Source organism: Bos javanicus, chromosome 6 (genome assembly GCF_032452875.1).
Source record: "Bos javanicus breed banteng chromosome 6, ARS-OSU_banteng_1.0, whole genome shotgun sequence".
Taxonomy (NCBI): domain Eukaryota; kingdom Metazoa; phylum Chordata; class Mammalia; order Artiodactyla; family Bovidae; genus Bos; species Bos javanicus.
In genome coordinates this window covers 4,394,255-4,414,950 of record NC_083873.1, presented here as the reverse complement: position 1 = coordinate 4,414,950, position 20,696 = coordinate 4,394,255, and the positions used below count along the sequence as shown (strand labels likewise).

General features: G+C 35.9%; 1 protein-coding gene across 1 annotated transcript in view; it reads right to left on the bottom strand.

Moving 5' to 3' along the window:
• Positions 1 to 20,696, bottom strand: part of TNIP3 (TNFAIP3 interacting protein 3) — a 120,271-nt gene that overhangs the window by 92,320 nt on the left and 7,255 nt on the right. The window contains exon 2 of the mRNA XM_061421202.1: positions 10,390 to 10,475. Coding sequence (XP_061277186.1) covers positions 10,390 to 10,475 — 86 coding nt within the window. The remainder of the gene's footprint in view (positions 1 to 10,389; positions 10,476 to 20,696) is intronic.

The following is a 20,696-nucleotide window of genomic DNA, read 5'->3' as shown; positions in this document are numbered from 1 at the left end:
CAGAATGTGTCTGAGAACTGGTTTCTGGGCACCCAAAGATCAAAAGGGCACCATCAAGAAGTGTGAAGAGGCTGACGCTTTCTACTTGCAGGCTAATAATTTAGCCCGTCAATGTTTCATGGATATAGCAGCAATGAGACTTCTATTTCAGAAACAAAAGACTTGAGTGCTCACAGAAATACTAGCTCACAGAGTATCAGTGTTTTTGATAAATTGGGCTAGTCCCTCAAGCTCAGTTCTCAGAATGAGATGCAAAGGTGGACTGATGACCAACTCTATTGCACTACAGAGGAGGAGCCCTGATGTTAGAAAAGTGAATATTTTATATTGGACAGTAAATATGCCTGCCCCTGCTATTAAGAGAGACACTATAATCTAAAATTGTAAGCAATTGTGCCCTTTAGTTCAGAGAAGACATTATTTTGTTCGAAGAATTTTTTAAAATGAAAAGTTTGGAAAGGTAGCCCAGAACAAAGGCAGTCAGTGCCTCTGCTTGTAAGACATGCATGAATGTGGGAGCCTCATGGAGAATTGTCTCCTGGCAGTGACAGCCTTGAGAAGGCACTATTGTGAAGAAGAGGATGAGACTTGGAAGAAGGAAGCATTCTGTGGAGTCTAGTGGTGAAGGGATATACGAAAGAAGGCTGTGGAATTCAACCCGATAAAAACAAAACCAGAAGATACATCAACTTTGACAACATAAACTGGCAAAAAAAAACCCAAAAAGAATTTGTCTTATCAGCATCCTCTTGAGCTAAGAAACCTAGTAAGAAATTCTCAGCATCTATATATAGACAACTGCTATTCCCAGTCCATGAAATGATTATAAAATGGACAGTTGACAACCACTAAAAACTACAAGAAGAAAAACAGAAAGTAAGAATCAAAAGATTTTAGCTGATTAAAATATTCTCTAAAAAGCCAAACATGAAGTTCAGGAAAACTGTAATAAAACAGCTATCCCAACAAGCATTAAACATCTCTAAATAAGCATTTTTAGATATAAAATGGACCTTAAATCATGAATTCAAGAAAACCCAGAGTAGAAGTGAGCAAAATAACAGTGTAAGGTGAGATATGACCAAATTCAGGAAAAAAAATTGGAAAAAAAAAAGATAAAAATTATCTCATAGGTAAAGGCCAAATTACATGGTATCCAAGGAGGGATAGATCTGACTACAAGTCTCATAAGAGATTTTGAGTAGAGAGACAAAAATATAATGAAATAAATAGTATCCAAAAGAAAGTGCTTGATATAGAACAGTGAAAAAAAAATTCAGTACATATTTGATTTTTCTGAACAAGAAAAATAAAACAATGAAATAAAACTAGCATTTAAAGTATAATGAAAGTAAAAAAAAAAATGAAGTCTTAATCTTATTGTTGAAAGATTCCCCCTGCCACCATATACCTTCAAAATTACAAGATAGAGTCTAGTAAGACTATTCAGTTTTTAAGAATCAGTCCTCTGGGGGAAAAAGGAAATACCAAGAAACTAGTTTCTTGACTGAAACAAAGAAGAAAGACAAAAATGACACAGCATTTAAAAAACAATAAGGAAAATATGAGTAAAGAATCTTATATCCAACTAAGCTGTTTTACGTGTATCAAAACTAAAGGAAAATTTGGCAAAAGGACTGCTGATGAATATTAAAATAGTAGATCTAAGAATATACTCAAGATTAAAACAAAAGTGAGAACAAGTGTGGAAAAGTATTATCTAAATATGGGTTCTGACAAAATAAAAGTAATTTTAAAAGTTATAGGAGAAGGAAAAAAGTAAAAATTAGAATAAGTTCATTGCTGCATAGACTATAGATAGGAGTCAAAGAGTCTAATTTAAATCTAACAAACCAGGGAGGAGAAACCTAACTCAGGGGGAAAAGAGATCAAGGGAATTTTAAGAGTTATTAGCAAAGAGTTAGGCACCTACTAGAATCAAAATACAAGGTTTTCTAAATGCAAAAGTAAGTACTAAAAACAAGCAAAGAAGACAGATCAAGTGGGGAAAGAAACACAGTAAATCTAAAGTTAATATTAAATAATAAGACAGAACTGACAACAAACATACTGATCATATCGACAAATGTAAATGGGTTTAACTCGGCTGTTTCATGAACAAGATATTGATCATGGCTTACCAAGCAAAACCCATCTCTGTGCTGAGTACAAAAGACACTCCAAAACCAAACGATCCTGAGAGGCTCACAGGGTTTGGGCTAAGAGAGAAATGAAAACAACAGTAGGAGTGTTGGGTTGATTTCAGCAAGGTAGAATTCAGGTGCCGATCATTAAAGGAGACAAGTTAGTACTTTGTGAAGTTAACTGGATATAAATACACTTGATGACATACCAAGTCTCTGGCCATTGAACTGAAAATGTCAGAAAACATTAAGCCTCAGTATCTAAACACAAAGTCTCACTTATGAAATTATTCTCAAAATTGATCTTGACTTGCTCTGTTTCAGTAATGGACAGATATTCCATCAGGTATATAGCACATATGAATTTCTCTTTTTTTCTTAAGTCCCTATTAAAGTACCAAGAAACAAACTCTTTAAACCATCATTAATCCACAAGAACACAGAGAATTGGGAGAGAAGACAACTTAGATAAATTTTTTTTCATTCAGTTTTTGGAAAAAGAAAAGCAGAAGTTGTAACTGAACCGAGGAAGTTAAAGCCCACATCTTTAGACAGAGACGCTGCCAAGAAGTGAGGCCAATTTGCTGCCATAGAATGAATCTCTGAGAGGCTGAGCATTTGAAAGGAGTGAAAAAGTGTTGAAACAAGGGAACTGATTTGCTCTCTGATTTTGGAGCATTTGAATCCCTGAGGTCTGTTTTCAGGAGAACCTGGGCAGCCAGGCAACTATCTTAATACCCACACCATGGCCAGAGGCTGATTCTTTTGGGACGATGAAACCCAAAGTCTCTGGATTCAGGGACAAGAGGCACAGAAGAAGTCTGGGGTGGGGGCGAAGGGTTGCATGAAAATCTACATAGTAAATAAACTGTAAATAGTCTGAGAGCTGTTCCCTCCCTTTTGCTCTAAATAGTACAGCCATTTGTATATCTCAAGATTGGTAGTTGGAAAAACCCTTACTAGAAAAACTGAACAGCCAGAAAAGACCAATGATTAGAAATTCTGAGGTAGTAAAGAAGGTTCTAGGAAAAAGACTGTATGGTTGGCCCTTTGGCCAACAATCCAGATTGGAGATTGGAGAAGGAAATGGCAACCCACTCCAGTGTTCTTGCCTGGAGAATCCCAGGGACGGGAGAGCCTGGTGGGCTGCCGTCTATGGGGTTGCACAGAGTCGGACACGACTGAAGTGACTTAGCAGCAGCCAGATTGGAGAGAAGGACAGGGAACCCAAGAAGTGAGGATGTTATCTGATGGCGTTGACTGTAGAACAAAAAGCCTACTATGGGTAGGTTTTCTCTGTGAGAAGGGCTTCTAGAAAGACCAACTGAAGTGGCAGAGCAACTTTAACTTCAGTAAGGGATAGTATTCTTAGGAAAGACATTTTGACTGGACTGAATTACTTGGTTCAACAGTGAATAATATCTGGAGCAATAATAACAGTGTAGAAAAGTTACTCTATTTCTGGAGGGAAAGTGTTATTTTGCTTGGGTGCATATCAAAAGTTTTAAGTTCTTCTGTAGTTTCACTCAATATTCCACTTTTAGGAATTTACCCTAAGAATATAAAAGCGAATGTGTACAAAGATTTAAATATAAGCCTGTCTGTTGTAGCGCTGTTCCTAATAGTAAAAAATTAAATACAACCGGAATGTCTCAAATAGGAAATCAGTTAAATCAGTAGTGATATGGCTTAATAATTGGATACTGTAGAGATGAATATTTACTCAGGAAGATATACCTACTTAAAATTTTTCATAAGCAACTTTTTCTCTATAGTCTCATTTTTATGGAAAAAGGATAAAAAAAGAAGTAGAGAGAGATCTGGAAACTTCAATTAGTAGACATTTCGAGAGTTAGTACTAAACTTGAGTTTTCTTTTCTTTCTTTTCATCTGTATTTGCAAATACTAAAGCTGTCTGCATAATTGCAGTGACTGTTAAATTTGACACACACAGAAAGAACTGACTTATAACTCATGTTTTAATGTTATAATTAGAAAATAGAAACTATTTTCAAAAAGAAAGAGAGAGACAAGAATAAGAGGATGGCATGGCAGCAGGTTAATTTCTAATGATCAGAGAAATTTTCTGCTTAGCAGAGGAGTAATCTTTCAGGCTAAATTAATCTCTACTCAGTCATTCAATAAATATTTGAGGGCATTTACCACATTTACTCACTATATCAGCTCTTTTCCTATAAAGAGCAGTTAACCTTTAGGCAGATAAGACAGAAGCTATTGGAAATAACCAAGAATCATATGCTGAAGTTAATATTTCTGCGTAGCTTGTAATCTACTTTAAATTTAGATATGAGTGAAAGGACTATCTAAGCTGCATAAAATACTAAGTAGTATAAATCTGATTATGAATAAGGGCACCCTGAGTGTCATATTCAAATATTGATAACAAGGACAGTGTAGCGTGGGAAACTCATCTAAGTTTTGTTGCGATTATTTACATTTCCTTTCCTGTTTATATTCTAAAATTAAGTATACAGAGTAAAATAAAAAAATTTTTAAAGACAAATCATCCAAATGATTGGAGTCTTACATTTTATTTCACTTTAATATTTTCTGCAATAATTGAAAACACTGAGCTGGTAATATAAGGAAAATAATGGAACTTACATGCTTAGAACAATGTAAATAATTGAGTTTGGAAAGCAGATATCTCCAGCTTAGAAATATATCCTAGATATAAAACGGAAAATTGATTCTATACTGCAGTTGCCTTGGAAAGTGAGGTGATGCAACTTAAGTAATTACAGTCCTTCCTTAACAAAGCAATGTATTCAGAATATAAAGTGAGCACAGCATTTCAATATAAAAATTAGCAAAAGACATAAATGACTAAGAGCAGGGAAAATACATTTGATTTCAAACAAATTCTGAACATAACTTCCCTACTTTCTAAAGTAAACTTAGGTTTGAACAGAGATGTACATAGTATTTGAAATATTAATAGAAGCCTACCAGCAATGAAAAAACCCAATTCACTAAGGGTATTAAACTTAATGGACAGAGGAACCTGGTGAGTTCCAGTCCCTGGGATTGCAAAGAGTCGGACATGACTGAGTGAGTTTCATTTCATTAAACTTAAAATTTCATTTATATGAAGGAATAAAAGAGAAAGACCCAAACCAAAACCAAATCGAATTTTCCAGACTCAAGTCTCTTCATTTTTCTGTGTTCTTTCCTCACTTAGTGTTTTGATACAACTTCCTGTCAGGGCAGCATAAAGACAGTTGTCAATTCATTACTTCTAAATTGCCCTGAAAACTGGAATTTTGCTAACGCATATCTTCCATTCTGTTGCTTGCCTTTGAACTGCGTCAAATTCAAGCCACGAAAACTAAATGTACTGCCTTAGAAGGGTCCATGTATTTAATAACCACATCGGAGGACAAGCCATTAGCTTAAACTCTGAAGCCTTCTGCAAAAAAAGGCAACTCTTAAGAGTTGCCACACACAGAAAGTACAGACTTGTAACTCATTCAGCTGGCTGTATGTTTTTTGTGGCCTGACTGGGGCCTAGTTAGACCTCCAAGAGAGCTCTGTGCCTCCACAATTAATAGCAAAAATGTTTCCACTGAGGTAAATTCTGGCAGATTCAATCTCCAGAGAGAAAATTTCATGCTGAGAGGCAGTATTAGTTCTTCCTAGAAAACTGACAAATAGCTCCTTTGGAGAATTCTAACTTGCTATTTTTTCCAACACTATCTCCCCAAACACCTCCTAGCATATAGTAGGAACTTTAGGAATGATTGTTGCATTGAATCAAATAAAAAGTTATGTAGGCATAAAGTATTAAAAACATGCAGAACAAAGGATATATTGTGGATGTCTTCTTGGGCATTTTGTTTAAGCTAGGCCTTAGTAAATGGAAAGTCTATGTTCATCCCATGGGTGTTGTTTGCATGGAAAAAAACAAAAAAACAAAAAACCTTTTCTGAAATGTGCTTAATGGAGTCTGGCTGAGAACACAAGTTTTCTAAAAACCCCCTGTCTTAGGTCTCTGTGAATGTATCCATCCAATAAAAATTAATTTTATGCAATATATTACACATAAACACATGTTCAAGATGCTACTTTCTTATTTTGGAAAGAGAAGAGATTTAATTAGACTGTTGTCTAGAAGCCCAATGTAACTTTGATGTTTATTAGTTTGAAGAACTATAATTTCTGAAAAACTGACAGATCTGTCTCATGAATTTTAATACTGAAACTATTTAAATTAAACCATGACTAAGAGTTAGCAAAATTTATGAGAAAAAAATAGATGGTGATCTGTGAGGTTCAGTGAGTCTTTAAAATACTTATTCAGCATTTCAAAATTAATTTCTCTTTTATCTGACGAACCAATTTGAATGGATAGAAAATATGTCTGTCTGAGCAAGTAGATGACACCATTAACTTCTCTCTTCACCATGTGGATAGCAACTCTATAACTGGGCTTTTATTCTGCCCTTCCAGAACAGTTTAATTTAGAGTCAGGTAAGAAGTAGGTTAAAAACAGAGGCCAAAAGAATTGTAAAAATGCTGATAATATCATAAAAATGATTGTGTTAGCTCTTGCTTACCACATAGTCTTGCTCCAACCAAAACATCTGCCTATCACCCCATAAACATCCCTATACTACTCTTCCCTTTATAAGCAAAAAATGAAGCTTTTTAGGGACCTTTAATAGTTAGCAGCTGTTTGGCTGCCAAATACTATATCTGGAGGGGAGTGTACTATTCATGTGGCAAAAAAGCCTATTGTTTACTTTTCTTTAAGCCCACCAGTGTTTTACATAAAGACATTTAAATGCTTCGAACATGGGGAAAGACACAGGAGGTCCTTAACCAGTATATTGTTCCCAGAAGACAATGAAAAACAGAGATTGTAGTCAACCATGTTCAATATATAGGATGAACGAGTGCTAACGTAAATGGGTTTGATGCCAGTTAAAGGGCGTACGTCATGGGAATTTAACATTCATTTTACTCTACTGAGATTATCTCTACTTGAGTCTATAATGAATCATAATAGTTTTTCTTGCTAGGTAATAATTATAATTTCTGAATACATTATTTTAAAAAATACTTACATTTCTTAAAATGAACATTAGAACAAGGGGAAAAAAAAATCTGCTTTAGAAAAATTCAAACAGGAGCTGGTCTTGTAAGAGAACATCAAAGCCAGGATGACCCCAGGATTATCATACGTTGAGTGGGATTTTTTTTTTTTTTTGATGTAGACCATTTCTTTCCAAGTTTTTATTGAATCTGTTACAGTATTGTTTCTGATTTATGTTTTAGTTTTTCGGCCTGGAGGTGTGTGGGACCTTAGTTCTCTGACCAGGGATCAAACCTGTACTCCTTGCATTGGAAGATGAAATCTTAACCACTGGGCCACCAGGGAAGTCCCTGGGTTGCTTTTTAAATAATGTGACTTGAGGTTCTGTTAACAGGAAATATAAAAACCATAAAATATTAATTTACTGTGATAGTGTCTCACTGGGATCAAAGTTGTTTCCTCCGCTCCTTTACTTTAAAAAGAAGTTTGGTATGACAGCTAGTCATACCAGTGTATCACCTTCATGAGGTGGCAAATTTTACCCTTGCAGAACCTAAAATGGTTCAAGTAGAAAGGGTTTGCTTTAGGAGAGAAGTAGGGGAAGATGACCGGCACTCACTATTCAGTTCCCACCCTGTGGTCTCTCACAGCCCTCCTTTCTTCCTGTCTCTCTCACCTCCCCTGAGATGAAGGCATGGGCTGCAGCCTTCATCCACCTATCCTTCTTCTGGACCCCAAGTCGTATACACTAAAAACATTAACCTGTAAACCATCTCCTGAGCATTTTAAATTACTGTCAAAGGACCTATCTCTCTCATTCTCTTAGAAAAACAAAAATTTTACTACTGTAGAAAAAACTATGTTAACTACTAAATTCTGAGTAATTTTCATCATAGGTAAATGGAGAGAATCTAAACATGAATTTGGGTTGCTGAGGAGAGGAGGCAACAGAATGGGACTCAGGAGCTTACAGTCTTTATAATTCTCCACATGGAAAGAAATGGTGTGTGTGTGGGAGAGGGACAGAGGGGATCCCCAAAAAGGAGATCCCTACCTTTTTGCATCATGGTTATACAGAAGGAAAAGCTTCATAGCGTATATAAAGATACGTAGGGTATACGTATCTTCAAAACGCAGAAACAATAGATTTGTCTGCCTTCCTTCCTTTTTTCCTCTCTTCTTTTTTCCTTTCCTTTCTTCCACTTGTTTAATTTTAAACTGGTAAAATTTGCCAAATATTGACCTTTGCTACCAAAGGAGAATGGGGTATCATCTTTCCGAGAAATCATTCAATGTCATATTTTGTCTTCTACACTTCTAAAATATTTACAGTATCTTAGAGGTTGTCAATAAAATCAGTTAATATTCAAACTACTCCTGTGAAGTGAATTCCTATTTTACTTACACATTTTATAACAATTTATATGAAATTGATCAATGCTTATTGTAGACCTACTGCTAAAGTGGGTTATATGCCAATTTCTTTTCCTTGAGGTAGATAAAATCTTATTTTAAGAAGATTTTAAGAAGATATCTTAAGAAGATAAGACTTATACATACAGCATAAATTATAGAATAATAAAGAGTAGTACATAGTAAAATGTTTGTTATATAATTAAAGGCTAAAATGCTTGTTATTGATACTGAATACAACTGGTAGAGAGGAATGGGAGAAATCAGCATTTCTACATATATTCAAACTTCTGGTCACCACCCCCTTCCCTGCCAATTTCAGACACTGTGACTGGATTAGCTGATTGTGAGCCCTTGTTCAGAAATCTTAATGGCTTCCCTTGTGCACAGTTGTGATTTTCACAGTGGAAGTACACATGAGCTTCTTTTAATGAAAACATTTCATAATCTAAGAATCCTGAGACTATGTCTCCAGATGCACAGGTTATGAGAATCCAAGTTTGAGTACTCCTGAGTTGAGAACCTGAGGGTAATTATTTCTTTAAATTACCCTTTACTTGAAAGAAGTTGTCTTCATAGCCAGAGAAACATTGGCCTGTATAATTAACCCTCAGCTATTTAGTCTCTCACTCAAGACGTAGTTTGTATCCCATACTGGATGTGGAAGTCAAGCTGAACTACTCACGGGTCCAATACAAGTCCTCAATTTACCTACACGACTTTTCTGTATACTTTGTGCCTTCAGCCTGGAATATTCTTTCATTTTTCTCTTTTTCCATCAATCCCCCTATTTTTTTTTTTTTTTTGCCAGAAATTAAGTCAAATAAATCCTTCACACAAATCCTAATGCTCATTAATAGGATTCTTACCTTCCTCTCATATCTCAGGGCAGATTATCTGTGCCTCTTTTATGAGACAAAACATTCAACATACATTATACTTAGGGGTATGTGTGTATGCGTGGTTTTTTACTTCTAAACTGCAAACAGCTAGAGGAAAAGGACTGGATCCAATTCACCACCTAGAAGCGACTGGCAGAACATCTTGTGCCAAATAAGAAGTCGAAGAAATAACTATATGAGTCAATGAATAGATTGAAGCTTGAGAAAAGCCAGAAACGATCATAGAATATAGCAAGTGACTGAAAAAGGAGTTTTTTGATAAGGGGCTTAGTAAATTTCTCACCCTATACCTGAGCTAGGATTTAATAACTCAGGAGAGAAGATATAGCTACTCTTCATCTTATTAATGAAATAGGTTGCTTCCTAGGAGAAAATGTGTGCTCTTCAAGAGAAATTATCTTAAGATACAAACTTGTCAAGGGAAATTTACCAAACATGTTAAAAAATATCAAATCTGTTCAAATACTCCATGCTGTTATCTACAATGTCAGCTTTCTTATCAACTAAAGAGTTGATACCTGTATCTGGATATCTGTATCCAGATAAGTTCCAGGGCTTCCTTGGTAGCTCAGATGGTAAAGAATCTGCCTGCAATGCAGGAGACCCAAGTTCCATACCTGGGTTGGGAAAATCCCCTGGAGAAGGGAATGGCAACCCACTCCAGTGTTCTTGCCTAGGAAATTCCATGGACAGAAGAGCCTGGCAGTCGAAAGTCCATGGGGGTTTCAAAGAGTTGGACATGACTTAGTGACTAACACTAGATAAGTTCTCATCTACTCAGTAGACTCAAACATTTTGTCTGAAAGCTGAAGTGCTCCAATTAGAATATTTCTAGTAGAGGCATACATTCTGTAAATAAAGTATCTGCAATTACCTTTCAGAATCTTCTGACTGATTGGTGAACATGACCAGTTTCTCTTCGTGTTTCTTGTTTTTATTTAAGAGTGGTCCACATGGAATCTAACAAAAAAAAAAAGAAGGACTTGAGACTTGGCCATATCTCAAGGGAAGATAAATATATCCATCAGTGGAGGAGAAACCATCTATTAAACACATATTTCCCAAAAGCCATGTTTTTATTCTCATGTCTTGTTTTCAGCACTGCCAGTTAAGAGAAGACAGACTGTGAACTTGCCTTCTGTCTAGTTTCTATCAGAGGTAAAATACTGGGTGTAAACATGAGGACCCGGTCTTTCAGTTAAGGAAGAATCTCTTGACAGGGAGAAATTGTCCAGGAGCAAGTGAAGAAAGATGGACATTCCAATGTACGAGTCATGAACTGTTAATGTTGTCAGACTGACATGTTTGTAGTGCAATTAGCCATAGTCTAGGAATGAGTTTTCCAGGAGAGCCTAATGACCAATGACACGAAGAGCTTTCTTCTCAGAACCACATTCATTCCAACTTTTTATCCCATAGGAGTTAGTGATTATTTCCATGATTTTTAGGGTAAAAAGAACTAGTAATGTGATTATTAAAAAAAAGAAGAATTTTAGAGATGTATGTAAGACACAAAGTTTTTTCCATTTTCTACTTTTTTTCTTATTTAATATTAATTGTAACTTAAGCACCAAACTGTGGCCAAACATTATACAGACATCATAGTCCCTTGTGGGGATAAAAGTAGATTCTTGAGACTGAAGCACTGGAAGACTTGTGTATGTTTTAAAAGCCAATTCCTGCAGGCACTTTACACATTTGAAATGCATCTGGAAACCACTAATTGCTGTGATCCCATTAGAAATGTTAGGCAGTTCAGGTCTGTGGGAAACATGAAGCCCCTTTGTTTGAGTTTTATGAGTTTCTATTTAAGTGTAACAACAACCAAAAAAAAAAAAAAAGTTTGTTTGTTAAAATGCTCCAAGAAGGATTTGTTTTAGGTATTGGCAAGCTGCCTTTACATAGTGTGGGAGGGTGGCTTTGAATTTTGTTTTGTTTTCAGCTTGGGACAGCTGTTTAAAAGTCATCCATTACCACCATGGTCGGACATGACTGAAGCGACTTAGCAGCAGCAGCCAGTTACTAGATGAAAGCAAATGCCTTTAAGGACTGCTATAGGAATCAGGCCACCAACTAGTACAGCTATCTTTTATCTATATAAAATTGCAAAATTGCCCCATTTCTTCATGTGGCATTTTGGAAATACCGTACAATTCTGCAAATGCTTGAAAAGGCATGCAAGGGATATGCTACCTGACAAAGCATGACTTGCAATAAGGGTGCACTCTGAAATTTCCGGAAGATGAGGTTTTTAAAAGTTAATTCATTAATAAATTACAGTTGAACTAAGGTTTAAAAAATATCCTCAATTGTTTCATTATTCCTAAAATTACTTTTTAAAAAAATGTTAATTTTCCAGCAGACCTGAAATGGCACACGGAGTCTGAGTTTCAGAGAATCGTAGAATTTGAGACATTGGAGAATACTGAGAATTATGACACCATCATTTTTACAGAGGAAACAGAAGCTCAAAGAGGACAAATGATTTGGCTAATTAATGACTGACCTAGGATTAGATGTTAAGCCATTCAACCCCTAGTCCATGAATTTCTATTGCTGTCCCACAAGTGAACACTATACAGGTATAAGTCACATGTAATTTAAGTTTGAAATAGGTGAGATCTAGTGTTAATGTTAAAATATTTAAAAAGTAATATATAAATGAAACCTCATTAAAAAAAACATTTCTTAGGCAAGGACATTGCATTATTTGAATTCTGGTGCCGTCTATGGGGTCGCACAGAGTCGGACACAACTGAAGTGACTTAGCAGCAGCAGCAGTAGTAAAAAAAGAAAACCCCAAAATAGCCTGTGGAGAGGCAATTTCCAGACTTAAAAATATTATAGTTTAACACTCACAGATAATACCTCCAAGGCACTAGAAACAGATGAAATAGATAGTCTCAAATGTGTAATTTACTGAACACTGTATTTTCTTCTAAAGAGCCTTTTCATAGGCTGGAATTTTACACTTCTTATGCTTCTACCCAGGAAGTCAAAATATCAAAGAGTGATAATCAGAAAAGTCACTATTATGGGAATAATCATAATTTCTAATAATTGATCCATTTCTCCCATGGCGGGTATTTTTCCATTGGAACAAAAACAAGCAATCAGAGAAAGACACTCAGCAATGAAACCGATTCTCTTTCGAGTGGAAACAAATTAACCAAGTCAACCCTGAAGACACAGGGTCTTTCTCAGTATCAATGCCTCACTTTTTTTTAGTTGTAGAGAAAATGAACCACTTGAGAAGTGTCATAAGACTTAGCAAACATGTGTGTGCCTCTCTGCACTTTACTCATTACAAGTTATGGTGGTGTTAAACCATAAGATAAGGAATTCTACTGAAGTTCTTGCTCCTTTAATTTTTTACAAAATCAGCCTGGGAGGCCATGGATTTCCTGGATTTGAACTGGCTAATGTGGAGACATGAGAACAGGCAGGAACAAGGCATCTGTTACATGGAACTAGGAGACACAGTCTTCAGAACTCCCTATTCTAGAGCAGCACACCTCATCCTTCTGCAGCTCAACTGAGGTTCATTCATTCCTTGTAAAATGTGTAACTCAAACTTTTTGCTTTGCTAAACATGTTCAATATTTGAGGCAGATCCTAATTGGGATAACTAAATCAGACACAGAGCATGGTGAGCTTTCATTAAAGAGAACTGTACCTATCAAATAGTGAAAAGATAAAGAAAAGATAGGATACCTCTTAACCCTGGTCTTGGCCCATTCAATGTGAATTTCTCAGATAGCTTGTCCTGAAGTACTTAAAATATAAGCCAGTCAAGTTTACACTGCTGATTTTGATGTCTGCTTGCTATACTCTTATTTCTGTTAACTTTCAGGTAGAAATTAACAGTTCTTTCCTTTCTTTCATACTGTGACATTTGTCTCTACCCTGCAGGGACATCTGAGAAGCCATGGTTTCTCCCAGATATGTTGACATATGTGGTCCATGAGACACAGAACCTTACACTATCATTCTTGATGAGAAGTGTAACCATAATATGACTGCTCCCTGCAAACAAAGCTACTATGCATTAAATACTAAGACCTCTCTTCTGAAATTACTTCTAGAATCCATGGCACATTCTTTTGGAAATTTTTGGAAAAAGCCTAAATTATTTTGGCCTTTAAAAGTTTGGTAAATAAGGTGAAGACAGTAGAGCTAAGTAATATCAGTGGTTTAAATATATTAGTTTGTAAACTTTATATTTAGTGAAAAATATTAGTTTGTAAACTTTTTTTTTTTAACTTTTAAATTTTTACAAACTTTTGTTTTTTTTTGCATCTACAGGAGCAGAGTATAGCACAGTGATTAAGAACAGACTCGGAAACAAGACTGCCCAAATGCAATCCTTTCCCCTCTGATGACTGTTGACTAAGGTGTTACAACCTTTGTATGTCTCTGTTTGCTCTTAGGTAAGGTGGGGATAATAGTATCTGCCTCATTTAGTAATGAGGCTAAAATATGTTGATACATGTAATATTTATACAGTAGTGCCTGGTGTGTAGCTAGCACACTATACTTGTTTATGGGTGTCATTGTAATGGAGTCTTAGGATGAAGGAGGCAAATAATTGTGATCATTTCACCCCCTTGACTCATGGTGGGTGAAAGGATCTCATATTGGGAGAGCTTGGGGTATGGGGATAGGTATAGATGATATCTTCTAAGGTTCATTTTGACTCTAAGCTTCTCTCTTCTAAGATTCCAAGTAAATAGGTATTTGCTTTCAAAGAATTCATCATCCGGTTGAGAAAATAGGATGCTAAGTCTTAGAGGCCCAAATCTAGGTGTTACTTATTTTCATATAGCCAGGATCCTACCTGGTACTTATATCACAGTGAGGATCAAATATTTTAACAGTAGAATTAAGAAGGATACCTAATTGTATAAAAGATGTGTGAAATGTGAAAATGTGAAAGAGATGTGAAAATAAAAAGTGACTGATATTGACAAGTAAAAATTTGAGGATAATAGGTTTTACTATGGCCAACAGCAGTTGCTCAGATATTTTTGGTGGATTTATTTTTACCATTTGCATGAAAGAAATTTGAAAACAAAATAACTTAAATTTTTACTTAAAGTTGTTTTATACTTTTGTTTTCCTAAGGGAAAATTAGTATAAGCCATGTGTAATTTCTGGAAACAAAAGATTTACAATTAAAGACCACGGAAGTTAGAGTACCTAACTGGTTTACAGCATCCTCTCGGCTAAAACCAGAAACATTTGTTTACATAATTTGGTTAATTTTTTTTCCTCTTCTCTTCCCCTACCAGTTTTTCCTCTTTTCAAGGAGTTTCTTACTGCTCAAGAAACAGCTGTTGCTTTCTGTTTAACTAAACCAAAAGATGTCTTAGATTTTTGGATGGATTTCAGTACCTCAGTGAAGATCATAAACTGATTGTTTAAGCAGAAGTTTACAGAATTCACAGTTCCAAAATAACCCAACTTTAGAGGATAAACTTACTTTTGGAAGTAAACCAAGTTTTATGAATGTTTTGCCATTTGTGGTGACAGCTTTTAATACACTTGGCTTTTTTAAAGTCAGGTTCAAGGACTAGGGTGTGAGCATTACTAGTCATAGTCAACAATGCAGAAATGGGTTTTACAGATCTTGAAAATATCACATTAAAAAATTGCCAAAGAATTCTTCTACCACTGTATAAGTTTGTTTTGTTGATCAAGACTATGCTATAGCGTTGAAATGTGTCAAAATAAATGTGCAATTAAAGGCATGAAAGTTTAACTTAAAACAGAACCTGAAGCTGACAAGTGATTTTTATCAACATAAAATATTCTGCCCTCTGGGGTATATAATTTAGAACTCATAATTCTTACTCAGAAAATCTGTTTCATTCCAGAGGCCACCTTAACTAAATTAAAAATTAAATGTTAACCAGGTTCAAATACATTTAGGATGAAATGTCCTAGGCAAGTACTAAACCATCATGAAAATGATTATCCTTATATCTATATGTGATAAATAACATTTTATAAGACAGTATGCTGAAAAACATACATATACATACATACACTCATACTTACATATTTTAAATCAGTTATATTGATTTAAAAAAATGATATATTTTAGTCTAATATACATAAATGCTTTCTCATCATCACATAAGAGACTTACAGGTACTCAGCAGATCAAAAACTTGGTTAAAATTGAGACTCATGAAGAATAATATATTAATACCATATTCATTCATTGTCACTTAAGATACACAAGTGTGCACGAGTTGCCAAGCCTTCTTTTCTCAGAAGGGGTCTATTGATGGTATTTCACATAGACAGTCAGGCCCACAACAAACCCTCCGTGAATTCTAGTTTTAGTTTCTTTACAAGGGAACTAGAATTGTAAGCCATTTCAATGCTGTCTGAAAATAGAATGCTTTTAGAACTTTATGATCTTTTTCCAATCTTTTAAATTTGCCTCACCCATATTTAATTTAAATTTGGCAAGTTACCTTCATTGGATGTTTCCAAGGTACTCAAATTAGCTTGCACTGAACAATTCTTTTATCCTTTTTTGTACTCATGAATCATCAGCTTATATACATTTTATTTAAATTATGTAATTACAAAAAAAAAAATTTAAACTGGTCACACATTGCTTGGGGAAACAAATAAGACCTACTCTTGGTAAATGTGCCACTCAACTTTTAGAGGCAGAAATAAGTGAATGATGTCCTTAGCTATGAGCATGCAGTATGCCTTGAGTGCCAGTCTACATTTTTAGAGAGAGAATAGACAGCATGGTTAGTCCATGCTGAGCTGGTTAAGTAGAATCTGGAAAAAGAGCAATGATTTCAGTCAGGAGTGGGAAAATGCCTGCAGGGTCAGGAAGCTAAGATAAATTGATGACATTAGGTGGTGGAAGGGCCTGTGGAGAACAAGCAAATAAATGTCCTGCCTAAAGGCTTTAAAATTCATTAACACACACACACACACACAAACACACACGCACAAGCAAAGTGAACAAACAAAAAACAATGCTCTTAAAAAATATTTCTGTTGACTTTCCACAACTATTAGGTCTATTTTTCATAGCCGTTTATAATTTTCAAAGCATCAATTTATTTGTTCCCAATATGCAGATAATCATGCATACTTTTTTAGATACTTGCAATTACTAGTAAGAAAGAAACATAAGAAAAACACCAGATTAGAAAGCAGAATTTGAAGGAACTTTTATTATTTTTTTCTGGCCCCAATTCCTAAGTTAACTAGATGTAAAATTTTAAGCATTTTAATTATTTTGTCTAGATTTCAGCCCTCTTCTGCAGAATCAGGGCCCAATTGGATTACCTGTAATGTCCCTTGACTTCTAAAATTCTGTGATAATCACTGCCAAATACGCGCTGCCAGCACTGGGGACGCCGACCAGAATCACTGCTGGGTGAGCCTCTGCAGTGGGAAGGGGACACGGGGCTGCTCTTCTGTGTGTGTGTGTGTGCTCAGCCACTCAGTCGTGTTCAACTCTCTGCGACCCCGTGGATTGTAGCCTGCCAGGCTCCTCTGTCCTTGGGATTTCCCAGGCAAGAATACTGGAGTGGGTTGCTATTTCCTGCTCCAGGGCATCTTTCCAGCCCAGGGACTGAGTCTGTATCTCTTTTGTCTCCTGCATCGACAGGTAGATTCTTTACCACTGCAGCACCTTGGAAGCCAGTCTTCTGTGTTTGGTTCTCCTTAAAATAGAATTAAGTGACTTGTACAAAACTCAAGAACAAATTGGGGAAAGAAGGGGCCAAATAAACTTCTGTTTATGCTTACTATTCTATTACATTGGCTGGTAAGAAATTATTTCAAGTATTTTATATTTTCTTACCAAATGCTTGCAAACTACTGATGATATTTCACCTGGACCACTAAAATTGCATCCTAACTAGTTCGCTTCATCCCGGTTTTGGCTCCCTTCAATCTGCTCTCTAAATTGTAGACCTAGTGATCTTTCCAAAATACATATTTGAGCTTGTCATCTCCCTTCTCTCTACCCCTAAAATAAACCACCCTCATGGCTTTCCATTACAGTGACCAAAGTCTTTATTGTCACTGAAAGGCTCTGCTTGTCTCAAACTGGTCACTATTGGATGTAGGAAGAGATGGTTCTTTCTTGTGGGGCAAATCTCCTGGTTTTGCAAGATGCTTGACATCACCGGCACCCAGTCATGATAACTGAAAATGCTCCCCTCTCCCCTATTGACCCAGAAGCACCTTCCAACCAGTTTTCTTATCACCCACTAGACTTTTTGTCAGTTCCTTGAAGGTGCCGTTCTCCCTTCTGCTGTAAACTTTGAAGCTGCTGTTGCTTCCTTTTAGATGGCTCTTCCCCTCAAAGTAAATCTTTCCTGACTTCTATTGCACAGATTCCTTTAGCATGATTCTTAGAGCTGTATGCCTCTGTCCTTTGGAGCATTTATCATAATTGTAATTTCACTATTTTGGTGTGTAAGCGAGTATCTGTTTAAGGCCATTCTTCTCCACTAGACTGTAAATTCTGTATTTTTTCATGTGTTTTGTGTACCTTGAATTCCCAGTGTCTGGTACAGTGCCTGTAATATGCTAAATGCACCACACTATTGAATGAATTGAAGAATATTAATTATGCCAGAAATTAGCTGAACATGGAACTGTAACATTTTTAATACAAAATATTGAATAAGATTTCCTAATACTACCTTGTGTGTGTGTGTGTATCAGTCACTCAGTCGTGTCTGACTCTGTGACCCCATGGACTGTAGCCCACCAGGCTCCTCTGTCCAAGGGATTCTCCAGGCAAGAGTACAACCTCAGTTTAGTCTAAATCACTCTTGAAACCTTTTTCTGTTCAAGTTTTACCCCCAGAGCTCCCTATTAAAACCATTTTATATTGAAAAAGGAATTCCCTTAGCCTGGAAAAAGGTCTATAAAGCATACCAGGTGTTTAAAAGAACAACCTAAATTTATAAGCAAACAGCTAATATTTCACTGAAATATTTCACAAAATTTCTATAAATTATAAATAAATAAGACATATGCTCAAGGCTTTTAAAGAATACAATAATGCCATTCAAAAAAAATAAGCATTTGTTCTAGGTTTTCATTCATTTACTTTCTCTGGTAAGAAAGATTCCTATATCTAAACAAGTATTTAAGGCCCTTTGATTGTAGATGTGGAAAAAATTGGAAGAGAGGAAAATTACACTTTACTCTCATTTACAGTAATGATGAGGGAAATTAAAAATAAGAAAGAGATTTTAGGGTACCCATTGTTTGGCTAAACCAAAAAAAAAAAAATTAAAAGAAGGGCTGTGTTTTTTTTTTTTTTTTCCACTTCATATTTCTGAGAAAGGTGCCAAATTAGGGGACTTTTATCATCGATTTCCTTCTAAGAAGCCTTCTTTGCTTTATGGTAGTAAAGTAAAATTCTTCACAACCACAGATTCTCTATTGTTCAAGCACTTCAGGGCACCTACACTACTTCTATATGAAAAACTAACATTTGAGGACTGAAATTGGAAAAGTTCTTGAATCAGAAGTCAAGAGACCAAGTCACCAAGGCTGTCACTAAACTTGCTCATCCCTGGATAAGTTGGCCCCTCAAGTTTCAAGAGATTGGATATCACAATAGTGAAAGTGAAAGTGAAGTCGCTCAGTTGTGTCCAACTCTGTGCGACCCCACAAACTGTAGCCTACCAGGCTTCTCAGTCCATGGGATTCTCCAGGCAAGGGTACTGGAGTGGGTTGCCATTTCCTTCTCCAGGGTATCACGATGGCTCAGAGCTTTTCCAACACTTAGGTGCTGTGAAGTTGGTCATCCTAGAATGACATATATTGCAGTATCACTTGTGACACATAAATCTTAAATGCTTGCTGAAATATGACCAATGGCCAATTCTTACCCCATAGAGAGGAACGTATTGTCCATAGAATGACCCTTCATTCTACAGTAGGACAAAAATGTGCTTACTCTGGGTGTTTATCCAATTCTGTCTAAGGAATTATTCTCAAACTTCGGATTTCTGTTGAAGAACTTCACTGAGGTCCCCTAATTTATAAATTCACCTTTCTTAACACGTATATTCTTTACCATCTGCTACTGCTACTGCTAAGTCACTTCAGTCATGTCTGACTCTGTGCAACCCCATAGACGGCAGCCCACCAGGCTCCCCGTCCCTGGGATTCTCCAGGCAAGAACAGTGGAGTGGGTTGCCATTTCCTTCTTCAATGTAGGAAAGTGAAAAGTGAAAGTGAAGTCGCTCAGTTGTGTCCGACTCTTAGGACCCCATGGACTGCAGCCTACCAGGCTCCTCTGTCCATGGGATTTTCCAGGCAAGAGTACTGGAGTGGGGTGCCATTGGCTTCTCCATTACCATCTGAGCCTATTACAAAAAATATTAGATTAAGTAAATGTCAAAAGATGTGAGTTCCAGTCTATCTCTAACACTCAACAAACTTTGTGACTCTTGGCAAATTAAACTCTCTGAGCCCCAGTATCCTCATCTGTGAAGTAACAGTAATACTTCCTATCCTCAAATGGAAAAACATAAAGGGTAGACAAGAGGTTACTCTTGAAAGCATTGCCAGCTTGCCTCCACTACAAGATTTGCCCTGACTTGTCTGGTGAATAGTAAGTTCTAAATAAATACTGTAGAATTTAAATATGCTTTAACATTCAAAACTCACTAGAAAACTGGCAGAGAAAGTGATTCTAACGGGACATGAATGTTTTATGTATGTTATTATTTATGAAGGTTGATTGTTTTGTTGATAATCATGAAAGTGGGAGATTAATGATGTATTGTTTTATGGCAATATGCACCAAATTTTTAGCAATAGAAGCCATATCAGTGACTATACTTTCAAAAGAACAATAATAACATGTTATTATCATTATTATTAATATCAAGGAATTGTGATAAATCTAAATATCCATGACTACATATAAATTACCTTGGAATTTTAAAGTCCAGGTAATTATCACTAGATTAACAAACGTATATATAAAGAACTAAGCTATCTCAATATGGCTCAAATGAAAATAAATTACTGTTTAACAAAAATACATGTATAATAAAAATTAATAATTACTAAGCTCAGTTCTGAGATTTTAATAAATACTTTCTGATTTAATAAGAAGTTGAGATGAAACCTGACCCCTGGACAGAGGATTTCAAATAGAAA